This window comes from Centropristis striata, chromosome 22, assembly GCF_030273125.1.
Source record: "Centropristis striata isolate RG_2023a ecotype Rhode Island chromosome 22, C.striata_1.0, whole genome shotgun sequence".
Taxonomy (NCBI): domain Eukaryota; kingdom Metazoa; phylum Chordata; class Actinopteri; order Perciformes; family Serranidae; genus Centropristis; species Centropristis striata.
In genome coordinates this window covers 9,198,254-9,217,830 of record NC_081538.1, presented here as the reverse complement: position 1 = coordinate 9,217,830, position 19,577 = coordinate 9,198,254, and the positions used below count along the sequence as shown (strand labels likewise).

Genomic DNA, 19,577 nt, shown 5'->3' with positions numbered 1-19,577 from the left:
GATATATGGACTTCACTGTCACTGTCTGTCCAGACTCATGAGTCAGGTTGGCAGAGACATACAACCTTAATGTGATGATTCTACTTTTAAAAGTTTCACTCCAGGCCACACAATATCTACTTCAGTTCACTAAATTACAATTTAGAAAAGGTGCATTCTTAAAATCTACCCAGCACTAAACCTCTCTGCACCACTCGCTCTCCGCTGCTCCCACCACTGTCAATGTTCAAGCATGCGTTGCATTTATCCCACTTATGCGTTGATAATGCATGCATGAACTAGAGCGAATGCTGCTTTACTGTTTTTATCCTTCTGTCTGTGAAGTTTTCACAATGACAGATCTCATCAGTGAACCAAAATGACCATGCAAATTAGTTGTAAATCATGTAAGTGTTTATTTGATCCAAATGTTGCACATAGAAGTGTGCCCAGTTTGCAACACTTTGAGTGCATTAGGGATTAAAGGAATTTGCTGACGTTTGTGCATGTTTGATCCCGTTGAAACTGTCTATACTTTACATAACAGCTGGCAATATCCAAAGCATAGCTTAAGTTTTATAATTGATTTAGTACCTTCTAAACAGCCATTGGTCTCAGTTCATTTAAGCATGTTCTAGAAATCATCTTACACAAACTTAGGTTAACATAATGCATCACACAGAACATCTATACATTATCTATTTATGGCAGAGATATTTCAGTTTAATGTGGCGATGCGGTTGCTAAAATCTGCATAAAAACATTCATTCATGCAAAAAAACAACTATTGTGATTTTCTCAGAGCATACTGTAGCTTTTAAATGCAATGCACTAAAATAATTATTTAAAAAATCATTGAATACACCACGACCAGGAATTTTATCAAATTAATCTAGTCCATTCTCATAAATAAAACAATCTTCAAACATGAAACACTTCAAAATCAAATATAAAAAGCATGTCTTCACACGATATAGGGATGAAAACGGGTGTGTAAAATGACAGTAGGTGGTTATTGTTGATGTTTTATTTTTTAAATGTGTTACTATTTTTTCTTTTTTGTGTGTTATTGTTGTTTGTTTGTTCATCGTTGTCTCATTATGACTACATGGGTGTATGTGTACTTATGTGTTTGTAAGTTAATAACAAGTTATGCGTGTTAATAATGGTAATAATGAGTTTATAAACTACATTACTATGTGTTATACATACATATATATAAATATTATTGTTATATAACTGAATATAGTAAATTAACATAGGGAGAAGGGGTGGGATTTAATAAGCTTTGGCTTCTTCCCACTCCTTTTGAACACAAAGTGTTCAAAAGGAGAGTGTTGAGTCTTGTTGTTGTTTCATTTGTGTTGTTGTCTTGTATTTATTGTTGTTCGTTTGTTTTTAAATGTTCATCTTTTATTTTGTGTTCAAATAAAATTCTCAATCAAATCAAATCAATCAAATATCTGCAGTGCAACTTGATAATGCGGTAGCTTTAGTAGCATTAACACACTCATTGTTTGTGTCACCATCAGTCACTCTCCCTCCATCTCTGGGAGTGTTAATGATCTGATGTGCAGGCAGAAGAGGCACCTGTGCGAGGCTAACGTGAGACGACACCAATCGTTTCATCACAATGGGGAGCCCCAGAGACCAAAAGACTCACTTAAAAGGAGTGTTTCAGGGTATTAATTGCTTGACATGGCTCACCCAGGTGTGGGAACCCTTTCACGTATAGCAATAAAAAAGACGAGTGGAGTGGAGAGAAGAAACTCCAAGAGGATGGGTGAAATCATTTCAGAGTGTGTAGCAGGCATAGAGGTAGTTCTCACAAAATCACGTGCCGAGAGCAGAAAAGTTACAGTAATTAAGTTAAGCACCCCTCCTGCCTCTAGGCCTTTCATGGTGTGTCTGGGCCTGTGCGTGAGTGGAGTGATTTCACATGACTTTGTTACAAAACTGCACGTTTTTGAGTTTGAGAGTAAATGAAAGGACCAGAGAATGAGAGCGACAGACAGAAAAAGAAAGACTCAGGTTACTAAACAGTGAGAGAAGTAAACTAAAAGTGGATGAGAAGGAAAGATAACATCACCTGTTCCCACTACATGGTGAGATATCATAAATGGGTTGATAGTCAGTATAAAGAAGAAAAACAGAATGGTGGCTACAGGTGTGAAAATCCGAGGAAAAGACAGAATATGTAGCCTCAATTTTTTTTTTGAATAAGCCCAAATGTATCATCATTAATAGTAAAGTCAAATGTTTCTTACTTTATAGTTCTCACAGTTTTCTCCAGGTGTGCTACATGATTTAAAACTTGACTTTTAATGAGTCTGGGTTTTTTTTGTCATATGCAGTATTTAATGTTTTGCCAGAAATGTAAGTCAATTTTCACAAATCATTACTGTCCGTTGAAACATTGTGTCCCAAATTTTTCATGAAAAAGAGCCTGTTTCTAGCAACTTTAAAGAGATCCACTTAGTTTATGTCACATACAGAATAAGAAATTTTACAGCCCATAATCACCACATCTTGAAATTTTAGGTTTTTACTACACAACTACAAAATGTTGTATGTTGTAAACATACACACATACACATTCTGAAATTACAATTATATATATATATATATATATATATATATATATATATATATATATATATATAGTTTTTAAATGTATAAATACATAGTTTTTAAATGTATCACATAATAATAATGATCATAAATAATTATGATAATTATTATGGTTGTTATTATTGTTATTAATACTACTACTACTACTACTACTACTCATAATAATAATAAATAATTATCTAACCCTAACCCTTATTTATTACATAATCACAATTATATTAGTATAATATCAAATAAAAATGTTAAAAAATATATTATTATTATAACTTTATATTAGGGTGCACATATTTACTAATAACTAGTAGTTTATAATGTCTAATAAAGAGCCAATATGCATGCTAAAAAAAGCATTTATTAATGTCTTATTCAGCATGAACATATCCTACAGCTGCTAGATTAGATTTATTTGTCATTGCACAGGAATACAACGGAATTCAATGCACTCATGTACTGGACTCATAATAAGTAGTCAATAAAAAAAAAAATGCATTCTCATCATCTCATCATTCAGTACATTCAGTCGTCATACACTATACCATCAACTCAGTGCCATTGTATGCATTGTAGGCTATTAACTAAGAGTTTAAACTGTTACCATTATTATTATTAGACTTTTTTAATTTTTTTAAATCTTTTTTTATTCACTTCATTTTCAAGAGTTTTTATCCATTCGGACAGTTGATGAGTATTGTAAAAACTACAGGCTCTTTGCCTCGCTCCTTACGTCATCCGTCTCGGTGCATCTACTGCTTATTAATGAACTTGTCTTCCTGTCAGATCGTCATACAGCGCTGTGCTTCTGATTGTGTTCCATTTGGTATTATCATTCCAACAGAGATTTCAGGGTTGAATAATTTTCCAGTGAGTCCAATGCAATTTAAATCCACATAATTCAGCTCAAAATTTCACATGGGTGCCTCTTTTATTTTAATTTCACATGTAACAGAATTGTCATAGTTCTTTGACGGCTTTCTGAAACAAGGGCGCTCTTCATTTAAAGCGTACAAACAGGCAAGTTTGGAAGTTTGACCCTGTTTAATTATCGTTGTAGTCCATGTATTATTACCATGTCACTGAAGCGGCTCTGAGGCCTGAAGCAGACATTAACAGTTTACAACTGAAAGCATCATCAGGTGGAGTAGGTGTGTCAGTTCACTTACCTGTCCGTACCAGTTATATTCCAGCATGGTGTCAACGCTCACAAACACACGATAAAAACTGCACTTGCACGCTCTTTCACCACTACAGACTATCCCAATAACCTGTTGCTCTCTTCTCAACACTACTACAACTCTTCCCTGTGTGGGATTGATGTCGTCAGGACTTTGGGGGGCCAGGCGAAAAGCTAAGCCATTACACACATTTTTGTACACACGCACCGGCGGGCACACACACCCCTGACTCTCCTGTTGAATTTTGGCACTCCCAGGGCTTACGACCTGTTGATAATGAACCTGAACCCATTATTTTGAGTCAATGAATTGAAAGAAATAGGGCAAAGAATGAAAGCCACAGGGCCAATTAACGGCATTCTTTGATGTATTACCCTTGCTCGCCACTCAACCAGACCGCTCTGCGCCTTTTTGTCTTTATTCCCTCTGTTATTCATTAATTATTCTGAGCGGGGTCAGAGTTCGTGTGGCTAATTGTGCAGACCGTCTCTCTTTGAGGATGGCAAAAGATTCGCCCAACACTGACACTCCCCCTGACTGGGCCCAGTCACCTTGAATTATGCCAATTATTCCAATTCTTTGATTTTTTTTCCCCCTCCCTCTCTCTGTTCCATCATTGTACTAAGCTGTGTGTCTTTTTTCCCTCCCTCCTGACTTTTCATAGTTCACTCTCCATCACTGGACTCTTTCTCTCCAGCACAGACACACACACACACACACACACACACACACCAACATATACATATTGTTTTGGCATGACTCTGGTGTTTGAGGTGGACTCGGGACAGTTAAGGTCTTCTCAGGTTAAACTCTATAGCTTATATACCTCAGGCCACTTCGATGTGTGATGTATCAAGCTACAAAAAGTAAGGCTGCCTCCTCTTTGTTGATTAGTGATGAATTGTTCCTTTTGGTTTTAATCGACTACCAATTATTTTGCAGATTTTTGTATGCATTTTTCATACAGAATGACTTCCAAGAAACACAGGATTTAAAGTGGTGCTTCTGCATGATTATTTGCGAAGGAATTTAGTTTCACAGAACTGTCTATTCAACAACTAATCACTTATTCAACAAAATCATTTCAGTTGCCTTAGAATTTCTGTGGTTGAGGCCAGCTCTCCTACACACATTACAATTTGATCATATTGACTCATTAGTGTTATAAGAACACAAAATTAGTTCTATAACTCTGTGTTCTTCAGCTTTTTATCAAGAGTTAAAATGGAAAATTCAATATGTATTTCAATCACCTGATCTGAATGTCATCTAGAAAACCCAATAAGCCTATTGCCAAAACTATATGTGTCCCTAAGAGAGTTTGATATTTAATAAAAACATGGATGATAAGACAACAAAGCAGAGGTATTAATAATCTGTAACCGTTGGCCTTCAGACTGAATGAAGTCTTTTCCCAAAGTTCACATAAGTGCTGAAAAGAGTGTGTTCCTCTGGATTTTTCACAGTCTCAGAACTTTTAACTGGCCAATTTGAAACGCATTACTAAGTTTAGGATGAAGACGAACCATTGTGCGAGTCATCTCTGTTTTTAAGAACTACATTGCACTAATCTTTGATACAGGAATAGTTGCAGGATGTACAGCACACATCCTTTTAATTTAGGGACCCACGGTACATGTTCTTCTTGTTTCTGTTTTCTTATCTCAGTGGAAGGAACAGGAGTCTGCCTCGGAGGAAAAAAAACATTTTGACATTTACAAAGGAGTCCGTGAAGATAGAAGAAACAAAGGCAATGCCATTCTGATATCAGATATAATGAGATTAGGAAACTTGTATGAAGGCAGTCTCTCTTTAACATGATTAGGAGAATAGACAGCATATAACAGCTTAATTGTCTGTCGGGCAGATTGTAATTCCTTTAATGTGAACAGAGAGTTGTATCACAAATGTATTGTTTTGGAAAGGTCACTTGAGGCAGGATGCATTGTACAATACAATGTTAAAAAAAAAGAAAAGAAAATATTAAAAAAAGATAGAGGTGAAGAAAACTTTTTGAATATCTAGAAACAGTTAAAAAAATCACAGGTTTCTTGAAATTCAATTAAGGAGGCGACATTAATGTCTATTTTTTCATACAGAAAGAAAGGAAATATTGTGTGTATAATCTGAATATTTATGCTCTAAATGGCTTTGAGTGATTTTTGTTGGAAATAGAATTATTGGGACACTTTTCTGAGAACTATTTCTGCTAAATTGTTACTGAGATTTTTCCGTTAAATGTGCACGCGATAGAAATTGATGAAAATTAGTAATTGAATTTTGTAAACTATCAGGCTAATATGTGGAACAGTATCCTCATGGAGGGCAGAGTAAACCCTCAGTTTGATGACAGCATCTGCTTCACAGCATTCGGAAGACATTAAGATAAAAGAACAACTCAACTTTACTGACAAAAAGTAGGACAAATTCTGAAGCTTTTGTCAACTGAAGACTAATCTAAATGATGTGTCAAAATTAACCTTGCTGTAAGAAATCAGCAATAATAAAACAGTTATGAATCTGTAACTGTGACTTTAAAACCACAGATAGCATCTGCATCCCGTTCCGTGTCAACCGAAGGTCACGTAGGATCACTGAGAGCCTGTTCTAACCTTTTGTCTCTCAAGTCCTTTTGGATGTGTTTTCTTCAAAGGGGAGTCCCGTGTAGCTCCTCTGGCAATGGGCAGCCCTGAAAGGTTATGTCCTCAGGCCGTGTCTGTGTCACTGACGCCACTTGCTAAACACTCTGTCCCACTCTGAACTCCTTTATTTACAGCGTGTGTGTGTTTGTGTGTGTGTGTGTGTGTGTGTGTGTGTGTGTGTGTGTGTGTGTGTCTGATTGTCTTGTCACTAAGCTCGTCCTTCTTAATGAAGCTTCTCAAACCATTAAAATGTCCTTATTTGAATGTAATGCCTCATTACAAGGTGTCATAAAAGCTGTTTATGCTCTTACATGCATAAAGAAAAATGTCATAAGCACGTTTTTGCCTGCAGCTGCTTAGCTTAGAAATAGCTGTGCACGTAGCCCATGAAACCACGAATTGTTGTTTTTACACTTTGGTTTTTATTCCGTTTTTGTTCAAATTGAATGAGTCTTGTTTTGAAAGATTCCCATAAGTGCTGAAGAGAGTTTGTGCCTCTGGATTTTTCACAGTCTGAGTCGGTTTTAACGGGCCATTGGAAACGCATTACTAAGTTTTGGATGAAAGGGACTCATATCACTGTGTCTACATTTTAAAAAAAAGAAATCTGCACTTATCTTTACTCTGGGATAAACTACATGTGACCCTTTTCATTCAGGTAAGCACGATACATAGTCTTCTTGTTTCAGTTTTGTTTGTGTTCTTTCTGTGGAAGAGAACTAATTGTGTAATGTGCTTTTCGAGGGAACACATGTCATTCAGCAGGGGACACAGTGGGAGACATGTTAACAAAGGGCTTGATAAGATCATGTAGTAGCCACCAGCTGAAAAAAGAAAACAAGAAGGATTCAATAAGATGAGAAGGTATGGTTTGTTGTTTCCTACTGTTCCTTGGCTTGAGGACATATCACTGGAGATCCTATCCTGTGGTTGCTTTCGTACAAGGAAGTTTTTAATGCAAGTCTGTATCCTACTACAAATAATGGGAAAGTTATTAAGACAAAAGTGCTGGTTTGGCTTTTTTGTATCCCTTAAAAACACTTTGAATGCTATTGTCTATAGCCTTTGTGTATCTACTGTATAAATGGCTTTTTAACTTTATTATATAGTACAGCTGAAGAGAGAGAGAGAGAGAGAGTTGGAGTTGAATCCAGGCCTGTGCTGGAGGACATGGCCTTGCAAGATGAGCGTTTATGCATGGTTGGAATATTTGACAAGACGAGTTCCCGGCTTGAAAAATTGCCATGAATGGCCATTCAAATTGTAAAAACTTGGGAAGTCTGTGCAAAATTTTGGTACATGACTTGTTGAGTTGAAGTCAATGGTGGATGAAACATGGCGGAATAAAGTTACATTCACTCAAGTACTGTACGTAAGTACAATTCTGAGGTACTTGTACTTTACTTGAGTATTTATATTTTATGTAACTTTATGCTTCTACTTCACTACTTTGAGGCAAATATTGTACTTTTTACTCCATTACATTTAGCTGACAGCTTAAGTTACTTTTAAGGTCGATATTGGGGGAAAAAACTTGATCAATTTAAAGTTATTGGACTTGCTCTTTTTTAATTAAACCTCATAACAGTATATTGAATTGATAAAATGAGCCCTATCTTTACAAAATCAAAACTCTACTGACATAAATGCATAAATAATAATAATAATCCAATAATATTTTAGAATATATGAAACAATCTAAGTGGGTCCATTCTGCATAAGGAGTACTTTTACTTTTGATACTTTGGTAACACTTTCTATGAAGACTACATCTATAGTGCATTATGAGCGCATTCATAGTGAATTATAATGCTCATTATAATCAATCATAATTCATTATGACTGCACTCATAAACACATATAAAGCTTCATGATGCACTATATCAACAGTTATAAATATAGCTTATAATGACTTATAAATCCAAGTGTCTTATGAGTGCTCTTGACTGGTTATAAACTACAGACTGACTGATGAGGCTTATAATACATTACAACTACTCATACCCCTCTATACACACACCTCAACAATCAATTGTTATAAGGACTCATAGGATGCCATAAGTATAAATAAATGATCAATGTATGCTTTAAGTAAAGTGAGGTTCATATAGACGCATCTATAATGCAGTATAGCTAATCATGATGTTTCATTGTTGGCGTTAAGTAAAGTGTAACACATTTTCATGCATTTAAAAGAAGCTATGCTGCATCATAAGTCATTTCGTCAGATACCAAATATAGAGAATTACACTAAGATTAGGAATGTAACGGTAAAGCTCAGTTTCAACCTGTAGGGGGCAATCCACGTGCATATTTTGTCCACAAAATGTATATTTTTAAGATTCACAGATTTGGAGCTCAATCAATCACCAACACTACTTAATACGTAGATATAAGGGTTTACATATGAAAACTTTGGTTTTGGGATTTAATTATAGTTTAAGGAATAAAACAAAAAAAAAGAGAGAAAAAGACAGTACATTTTTCAAGCTTTATTTCAATAGTCAATCAATTAAAACAGTCTTAATCAACCATCTGGTGGTGAGGAAGTATTTGAAGTTTGAATTTCTTTCTCATCTTATTCTTATTCATTTCTTTCTTAATTAACTTCTGTTACCGTTACATTCCTAATCTTAGTGTAATTATCTATATTTGGTATCTGACGAAATGACTTATGATGCAGCATAGCTTCTTTTAAATGCATGAAAATGTGTTACGCCAACAATGAAACATCATGATTAGCTATACTGCATTATAGATGCGTCTATATGAACCTCACTTTACTTAAAGCATACATTGATCATTTATTTATACTTATGGCATCCTATGAGTCCTTATAACAATTGATTGTTGAGGTGTGTGTATAGAGGGGTATGAGTAGTTGTAATGTATTATAAGCCTCATCAGTCAGCCTGTAGTTTATAACCAGTCAAGAGCACTCATAAGACACTTGGATTTATAAGTCATTATAAGCTATATTTATAACTGTTGATATAGTGCATCATGAAGCTTTATATGTGTTTATGAATGCAGTCATAATGCATTATGATTGATTATAATGAGCATTATAATTCACTATGAATGCGCTCATAATGCACTATAGATGTAGTCTTCATAGAAAGTGTTACCGATACTTTAAGTACATTTTGATGCTGATACTTTTGTACTTTTACTGAAGCAAGTTTTGAATGCAGGATTTTTACTTGTAATGGAGTAATTCTGCAGTGTGGTATTAGTACTTTTATTTAAGTAGAGGATCTGAATACTTCTTCCACCACTGGTTGATAGGATAGTTTATATTATTTCATGTATTGCCTCTGAACTTTTACTGCAGCTACTTTGACATTTGGTTTTCAGCTGATTAGACTGACCTTGATTAGTTAAAAGAGTATTTATTAGCATTAACACTGATAACAATTTAGGTAAAGGAATATTTTAGTGGTTTCATAGAGCGAACGTGTCGTTTAAACACTCATAGTCATAAAGTCTTCTTTGTACCATCAATGTTGCTTCCACATTACACACTGAAGTTCAGAAACACACTTCCCAACTCGGGAAACGGGACCATCCAAGGACAAGACTGCACCAATAATATGTCCCTCGATTTGGACTCTATATAATCCAGAGCATGCCCTGACATTTACAGGAATATTTGATCAATTTCCCTCATGCTTTTAGACCACATCATTTATTTAATTTCCTCTTTGACCCATTACTGTTTACTGTGACTGTTACTATGACTCTATCCTTGAATACAGCACACTTCCAACCACACATACACTTTAAATATCATACTAAAAATCGGTAACGCTTTATATTAAGGTCCTTGTAATAACCATTAATTAACAAGTAATAAGGCCCTTGTAAGTCCTTACAAGATGCTTATTAACATTATTGTGTGTTTATAAGCTTATATAAGTGTTAATAATGGCATTACAAACACCCATGGCCCACCCATTATGTCTTTGCCATGCCTTTATTAATCTTATTTTGTTTGCTTATTGATATTAAAATATACTTTATTGCTAATCTATTATAAGTTAACTATAAGTTAACTATGCTTTTTGCAACTACCGGATCTAAAGCGAGAACAATGCCTTATTACTTGTTAATTCATGGTTATAAAGGACCTTATTATAAAGTGTTACCCAAAAATCTTCATTTCAAGGATATACACTGGATTTCCTCATACAATGCAGTTTATTACCACATGGATCATTAACACACAGACACATAAACACACTAGGGGTTCCTGAATACCAATTATGTTGTTCTTGTTCCCCCCTCTGAGCTTATCTAGCCTCCAGAGAGATCTCCAGCCCACTCCCTCCCTCTTCCTTAAGCACAGATCCCTAAACCCAGCAGGTAGCCTCCTCTGGTCCCAACACACAGTCCCTGCTCACTGGCTCCCTGATGCACACTGTCCACCTCCCCAGCCACACACTAGCCCTACTACTCCATACACATTGTACCTTTTTTTGCCCCCTTTTGAATCCTATTAGTGCGTGAACTTAGTTTAACTGAAAAAGACTGTCGACTTCACTCAATTAGGCCTAATAGGATTAGGTTGCTGGTATGGGCCTGGAGGTTTAAATAGGAATGGAATTTTGGCAGACACCTGCTCCATCTATTGCATTAATCTTATAAAGGCTATGGAGTATGCAGGGGCCCCTGTGATACCCAGGGTTGAATGGATGGTTGGATGGCTGTATTAGGTGCATGGGTTTCAGCCCTGATGGCATCAGTACCAGTGGTAGTGTGGACCAATGGTAGGATTGGTTTTCCAGTGGCTGGTTCCATTTTGGATCCGGTTCCTGGTCGGCAAACAGTCTCTCAGCAGTGAGGAGGCAGAGCAGAACCAAGGGCAAAGAGAAGGGTTGGACATGTAAAATCCCCGGCAGTCATTAAACTATGGATGGTGCAGTAATGTGGGATTTGCTGAAACCATTCCGCTATGAGGGAATTTGAGCAGGACACGCCACTCTGTAGCGACAGGATGGTGACTCCTCTGATCATTGCATTCATTTTATACCAAAAAGGAAGCCACAAGGAACGACGCCAGCACTACAATAATTCTAATATATATATAGAGACACACATATACTGGTGCACATTTTGTCCACTCCTACCCAATACCCCCTCTAAGATTTTACTTTCCCACATCTATTTCACAAAAATGAAAGATCTTGTGGTCACACTTTGATTCATATCATATCAACATTTTAATCTAATCACCTTAATACCTTCAGTATTCAGAGGGTAGGTACATTTTGAAGTTCAGAAGGCTACAGCTGGTTGAACCAGTCAGATACAATTAATATGTTTCTTTTCAAGTTGTAACTAAAGGTTAAAAAGACGTTAAAAAGAGACGTTTAAAGGATTGTTCTTCCTGTTCAGTTAAAATGGTATAAATGCTGTGTAACTTTACAGTTTCTGCACATGATTCATTAAAAAAAAGGAATTATAGCCATAGAGTAGGAGTCTTGATAAAGATAAGACCCATGCTGTTAAGATAATTATTAACAGTCATTGTCTCTTAATACAATGGCCATTTACCATGTCATTGATCACTTTACTGCTTGATCTTATCCAAACAATACCTAATCTCTTATACATCCACCTACAACATGTGAGATATAAAGGAAGATTTTGATATATTTACAGATGTAAAGTACCCACATGCATGACATATGCATACATAGCGTTGATGCTTATTGACTTGGGGATTAACAATTACTTTGCTTAACATGACAACAACATTTTTTGTCTGAAGTGCATCTAATGTAAAAAGTGACACTAAAGTGATGTCGGCATCACAATCATTTTTCACTTAAGTAGAACATTGACCATCAAAGCTAAAGAATGCATAAACAAATTATCTTAAGCAAAGAAAAACACATAAGAAAAGCAGGTGAAGAACTAGCATCTAGCAGAACTACCAGTGGCACACTGGAAGCACTAATGGCACTGGTGCAATCAGGTTTTCAATCTAAACCTGTACAAATCAATTAGGGGTCACGGACACACTCCTGAAGAGAAGCTCTACAGTATTTCTCATCAGCTGATGGAGTCAGTACTGGTACCGTCATTAGCTTTCACTGGCTGCGTCCTGACCAATCCAAAAAGGGAAAGGTGCAGATAAAGGAGCAGACTTTGGCCCAGTTCAGACATACAACAGCCCCCTCTTTCACTTCAATGGGAATGCTGTGTTGGCTCACTGGGAGTGCCAATGAAGCCAAAAAATCATTTCGAGTGACGACGTACAAACCCTTTTGCATTTGTGTGGTGTGTAATTGAACATTCCAAGTAGATTACTTTGTAAGCATTTTATTCATTATGTCAACTGATTTCAGCTCCAAACTCATTTTTCGCACCAAAACTCCACGATGGCAACGACCAAAATGCCAAACTCAAGGCCTCAAAACCATATTCCACAAACCAATGGCTGACTTCTTTTATACAGTCTATGGAATTCAACTATCCATTCTTAGATAAGATTATAATTACAATGGCAACAAGCTTGTTATTTCCAACATCTTTACTTTCTCACTGCCATAAGTGGTATTCAGACAGCATTAGCCAATGCTATGTGTAAGTTACCACAAATGCCTTGGAGTATAGTCACTCCTCTTCGTTACTAATCACCATTCTTCCCAGGAGTGTCATACCAAGTCTCATACCAACACCTCACAATGTCTTTCCCGGAGGTCCCTCCATGTCTCTGGATGTTGTGAATAGCTATCTTGGTGGCCTTGAAACCCCCCGCCGCCCCACCTTCAGGGATTATGATATGTTTTATCCAGAAGTGGCCTGTGTTTTTGTTCTGCATGTCAATTATCAGGACAGTCTCACAGCCTGATCCCTGCTGTGGTAAGAACAATCGGCGTAGGAAGAGGTCAAGGGTGAGTTCGAGGGGTTGGGATATGTGTGTATGTGTGTGTTGTTGGGATGAAGTTATGCCCATAAGACACTAAAGAACTAAACACGGAACATTTAGAGGGCCATTCTGTCTAATCCGATTAGTGTCTTAAATAACTCTGACATAACAAAAAGAGTCAAAATTTCATCAACCAATCATGTAGTGAATGATTAGATTGCTATGATATGCAACATCGGTAAGAAGGTTGTAACCAAACAAATTATGTGTTCATAAAATCTGTAAGCATGTATTAGGCCAGGCTCCGTACTTAGATTGGATAATGACATAGAAACAAGCGGAAATCGAAGGGTCTGAAAGGTGAAGCCAATGCACAAGAGCCTAAAACCTGCATACTTTCTAATGGCCAGCAGTGGTAGCAAAAACTATTCCGATTGTATAGAAGCCTATGAGAAAATGACCTCACATCTCCTCACTTCATTTATTACCACAGTAAACATTTTCTTAATGAGTTTATAGTCTTAACTGCTACTAGAAAGTTAATTATGGTGCCATTTAGAGTAAAATGGACAATAAAACAAGGTATACTTCAGGGCATGGTTATCTTGTGATTGGCAGGTCACTACCATGGAGCACCATGGAGCACTAGGTCATGAAAGTTAATCGTATCATTACGGTCACCAAAAAAATGTCCTGTTCAGCAATTTGTTGCACTTAAAGACACTCCAAGAAATTGATGTTGGATTTCATGCGCACCTTGCTAACCAAGCTGACGGAGCATTAGCTGATCAGTTAGCGTCCTCCCCAGGTCCACCCTCTTGTCCTGATATAAGCACTACTCAATGCCTTCAAACTGTAGTCCACACAGTAATAGGTGACATAGCAGTGACTGTGTCCACTTCTTCTACACAGTCTATGCTTAGAAACCATTCATGGTAACGTTTTCCATACTTGGAATTTTTGACTCATTTCCCATTTGTCACATAAAATTGTATGTTTCATCTCTGTTTCCTGAAGCCCCAAAATATTTTCTGAGAACTTCTCTAATTTCTGATTTCCCTGAGCTACATAATTCATGTTAGATGGCAGTTCTAAGCTACTACTATAAGATGTTTGAAAAAGAAAACTGTTTCCCTTAAGCATGTTAATGGTTAACAGTTTCATGCCAACAACTTAAAAAAAGCTGTCTACATTAGCCTCCTAACTACCATTCTTTACCTATGTATAGTTTTGCTTTTATAGACAGGAAACTGAAGGAAAACAAAGAAGACCATTGTCCCCCTTCGGGCTAATTTTCTCAGGTCACTTAGAAAACACAATTTAAGACTGAGGCTTCATTTGATTAGCTAATTTCATTTACAGTATGCTGTGTATATCCGACTGTCAGTTGGGCACGTAGAAAGGGTCAAAACACAAGTTTAGCAGTCAACTAGTCAATAAATCTCCTAAAACTATTAGCAGCTATTTATTAATTAGCTTCTTTTTCTAGATCTAATTAGCAGATATACGTCAATCTAACTTGTCACATTCTGGGCACTATCACGATAGCTAACGTGTTGATGAATGAGAGGTTCAAAGTCACATTGTAAACTGGAAATAGATACAGTATACAAAACATTTTACAATTTCTAATCTAATTTATATAAAAGTTTTACAGGCCTGTTTTATATAGTTTCTGGTATGTCCAGCCTACATTTCAGGGTCACTGAGATGAAAAACAGTTAACATGCCTACAGATTTTTTTAGTTAGAATATAAATTAATATGTAGGAACTGAACCTGAACCTCGCTGAACTGATATACCGTCTATAGAATATACCATAATAGCTTGTGGTTGCTGGTGATAGCATGTGTGTTTTCCATTGACATATTTAATGTTTCCAGCACATTGTTCACATCTATCTGAATCATTACACGGGACTTCTGTCTGTCTCTATCCCTGCGCTCATTCATCCATGCATCCAGTCCAGCGGGCAAACAGCCGTCCAGCCAGCCCAGGCTCCCAGCCAGTCCAGATGGGTGGTCTGAACCAATCACTGCTGCTCTCCCATGCTCTGGCCCTGACACCTCCTCTGTTTCTCTGCTCTTCTCTCTTCTCGTCTTTTTCTTATTTCTTCTCCTCTCTCGTTTTATTGATGGAACTTTGTGTTTACATGGGTAAAATTATGTTTAAAACAAACAGCTGCACAGCGTGGACAAGCAGGCCGGCTGTATTTGTGGCACTTTTCTCTCGGCTTCATTCACCACAATCTCATAATCATCTGTGTGCATGCTGTATAAAGTTCTGTCTTTTGTGGTATATAGTTCTTGTGGGTTTGTGTGTGTGTGCATGCTGTATATAGTTATTTTGCATGTTGTAGATAGTTCTTGTATATAGTTATTGTGGGTTTGTGTGTCTGTGCATGCTGGTATATACTTATTTTGCATATTGTATATAGTTCTTGTCTATAGTTCTTGTGTGTGTGTGCATGCTGTTATATTGTTATTTAGCATATTGTATATAGTTCTTTCTATATAGTTCTTATAGTGTGTGTGTGTGTGTGTGTGTGTATGTGTGTGTGTGTGCTGTTATATAGTTATTTTGCATATATAGATTACATTTCTGCAATAAAACTCAAGGGTACTCAACATTTCTGGTTTCGAGAAATTACAACTAGACTACCAGCAAACATCACACTAAAGTTATGTGTCTGCCTCCACCGTGACTCACAGGCTCTGCCATGGATATTAGACAAACAAGCCTTGAGTTGTAGTGTTACTCGCGAAGCTGTATGTGACAGCAGTCTCACAACACAGCAGATTTGATTTTTGAACATCGTGCTGGCCTAACACCACACTGTTTGTGTGATTTAATACAGCAGACTGAGAAAACTGAAAAACACAATGTAGAACTGCAGTTCGGCTGAAATAGTCAACTTGCTTGTATCGAAACATGCTAATTTTGATGACGACCAGCAATACCATCACACCTCTGTGGAAAATGCATCATGTTATTATACATTGAATTTTTCAGAGGATAAACCAATCTTGGTTTATGATCCTCTGACTAATAAATAAGACTTATTAAATCACTGAATCAGGATTGTAATGCTGAAAGTAGGTGTGAGGTTTTGCTTCTTTAAACTACAGTAATGCTTGAAATTTGCAAAATTTTTGCACTATTGGAACACATCTGGCATATATTAAGCTACTCGTATACTGTATTTTAAGGAAACAGAAGGATTTTCATACGCTGAGATGCAGCTTGTCACTGAAATGACGATAGCTGGTCCATCAGCCCACCTTTAGTGAGCCTGGGTCAAAGCTCTTTCTAGCTTCAGAAGTAACCCCCTTCACTTTAATCAGCAGATGGCAAGCAAGAGACAGGAACTTGGCTTGGGCCTTGAGGAGTTGTTGCATTTGATCTCCTTCAAAAAGCTAAACTGCTGAGGAGATTGCTACTTTTTTAACATATTTAGTAAAAACACAACATCCTAAAAATAATTTTTCTAATTTTCCCCTGTACTTCAGTCCAGTGGGGTGTCAACTTTGACCCAGTGGGCCACCGTGCTTGTAATAAATATACTGGTGAAAACCCTGTACCTATAAACTGTATTTTAGACCCACTTCCAGCAAGTCATTTTATTGCTAGACGCTCAGTTAACTCACAATGGTGTTGGGAAAGTACACTGTGTTTCCGGTTTGGTTTGATTTTTTGTTTTGTCTCCTGGCCTGATTTTTATGGAAAATGATGAAAGGTGTAAGAAAAGGAATCACAGGACTAATGCACATATTATTTTTTCACTTTCAATAACATTGAAGACAGAACGTGGCTTTGGCGGAGGTGTGTGCTCGGTTGTTTAGTTGCAACCCCCTGCTGTGCGTACATCAGTGATTATTTTGAAAAGGGAAATATTTGGTCAAATATGAACTAAATATCCTAGTGTAGCTTAATGTTTTTTTTTGCCTGGGAAGTACCTGGTATAACCGTTTCCAGATTGTATTGTGGAAACAGCAACATGTTCAGCTAACTAGATTTTTTTCCTTAAATGCATCATAGAGGCAGTTTCCATTTGGTTCAGGAGTCTACCCCCCTCTTCACCTTTACCTGTATCTACCTACCCTCTCATCCTCAGGTACTGAAGGGTTCAGCTTTACCTCGAGGCCAGTATCCACTCACAAACACCCACACGCATTTGCTCATGCACACAAACACACACATCACACACCAGAGCAACTTTAGCACATGAAAGGCCTCCTACAGCCAAGAGAAAACATACTGCAACAATGCTTTGAAGTCTATCAGTCATCCATCTAATGTAGGGATGTTTTCTGTTCCTCCTCCTCTGATAGTCTGATTCATATCTCCCTTCCAGGAATTCCCTTCCCCTGAAGCCTAAGAGAGAGCCGATCTGGGAGTCATTTGGCTGCTTTCACAACAGCCCCAACGCATCCAAAACATCCAAAATTCAGTCTCACTTTTGCATCAAAGCAATGCAGGAAAATAGATCTCATTTTTTAAGTCCCAAATGAGAATTGCAATCTTCGTGCAATCTAAGAGAAATGCACAAGAGCACATGAATACACACAGCATGCATGCATCCAGTGGCATACAGTAATTGCAGTAGCCAGTTATGGCTCAGTGATCTGTCAGCACATTGTGTGGGGGTTTAAGTTGCCTGGACAATGGTGCTACAATCCCTACTGACTGAATTCCAATGAAATGCCCCCTAAAACACAGAATTCATTCAGATAGTTATGGATGTGCGTGAACAACAGCAATACAGTCACAATCAGGCCTGTATGTAACAGCAGATGGTTACACACATACTGTAAGCACACAGATTTATTATCAATAAAATAGGCCTTTCTACAACAATGATCTTTGCTGTAACAGCCCCGTTTCATTAACATTTTTATTCAAAAGGCCTCTAAACGGCCGTGATGAGTCGGCAACAAGTTGTCATTATGCAGCAGGCAGGAGGAGGTTCACCAGAGGAGCCCGCTGGGTTTACGACCTGCTTGGGTTTCATATTTATGACAGCTGAGGCATTTGATGGAGCTCTGTAATTATGCATTTTTTTACCTGCTGGTTCAGTAATTATATACCTGTGGTGATATATGGGTCATTAGGGGGAGAAAAACTCACATTGATGGTGGATCTTTTACACTAAATGAGTTGTTTGCATTCTGATTTAAAGTTCTTTGTGTTTTTTGTGCATAAAACACAAATGAGAGTCACAAATGCACATTGTTAATATAAATACTGTGAAATTTCCACTTTTTATATTTTTTGAATATTGTTTGAATGCTGACCTTTTATTCTCATATTTTCTATTTATGCTGCTGTTTTTTGACTTGAGTTTGAGTTTCCTTCATATATATTTATATTTAGTGCTTTGTTCTTTTGCACCATTACACCACAGTGAACTCCTTGTGTGTGAAACTACATTTTATTACAGTAAACTACTTGGCAAGATTCAGATTCAGATACTTTAATTCTCATTGACAATGTGTTACAGTAACATTCTGCTGTGTCGACCTACCTGCCATGTGTTTTGGGATTGGCACCAAACAGGGACTTGTGCTCTATCGTAGGCTCCACCGTAGGGACGTAGAGAGCCGGGATGATGAACGGTGGCGCTGGGCCGGGGGGGACAGAACTGAGGCCAGCTGTGCGGATGTGGTCCAGATTCATAAAAACCCTGCCCCTCATCCCTCTGACTCATCGCCCACTGGCTGTCTGGGCCGGAGTACGACTGGAACATTTTCTAACTGGATCTACACCAACAAGAAACAAAGAAAAGTACAATTAAACAATTTTCAAATTAAATTGTTATATTATCCATATTAAATTATGATTTATTGTGGAATTTCACGGTGTTATGTAAAGGGAGTGTGTGTTCATTTGCCAAAAAAATTGTGTTCCACCAATTGCTTTAGACAGGAGCACATCAGAGCTGATCACAATGGTTGTAATAGTTTAACCTGTCGCTAATCTTAAACGCTGAACAGTAACAAATCAAAGAAAATTAAAGTGGATCTACTATGCCCCTTTTCAGCTTCATATTTGTACTTTGGGTTTCTACTAGAACATGTTACATGCTTTCATATAAAAAATAAAAAAAACACGGTAACGCTTTATATTAAGGTCCTTGTAATAACCATTGATTAACAAGTAATAAGGCATTGTTCTTGCTTTAGATCCCTTTAGCTGCAAAAAGCGTAGTTAACTGTTAACAAGTTCATAGTTTACTTATAATAGATGAGCAATAAAGTATATTTTAATATCAATAAG

The 19,577-nt window shown here is 37.1% G+C and overlaps 1 protein-coding gene across 1 annotated transcript in view; it reads right to left on the bottom strand.

The window, feature by feature from the left end:
• The window catches only part of tfec (transcription factor EC), a 44,892-nt gene extending 25,845 nt beyond the window's left edge, over positions 1-19,047 (bottom strand). Inside the window, exon 1 of the mRNA XM_059326045.1 lies at positions 18,826-19,047. Coding sequence (XP_059182028.1) covers positions 18,826-19,047 — 222 coding nt within the window. The remainder of the gene's footprint in view (positions 1-18,825) is intronic.
• Positions 19,048-19,577: the final 530 nt, after the last annotated feature.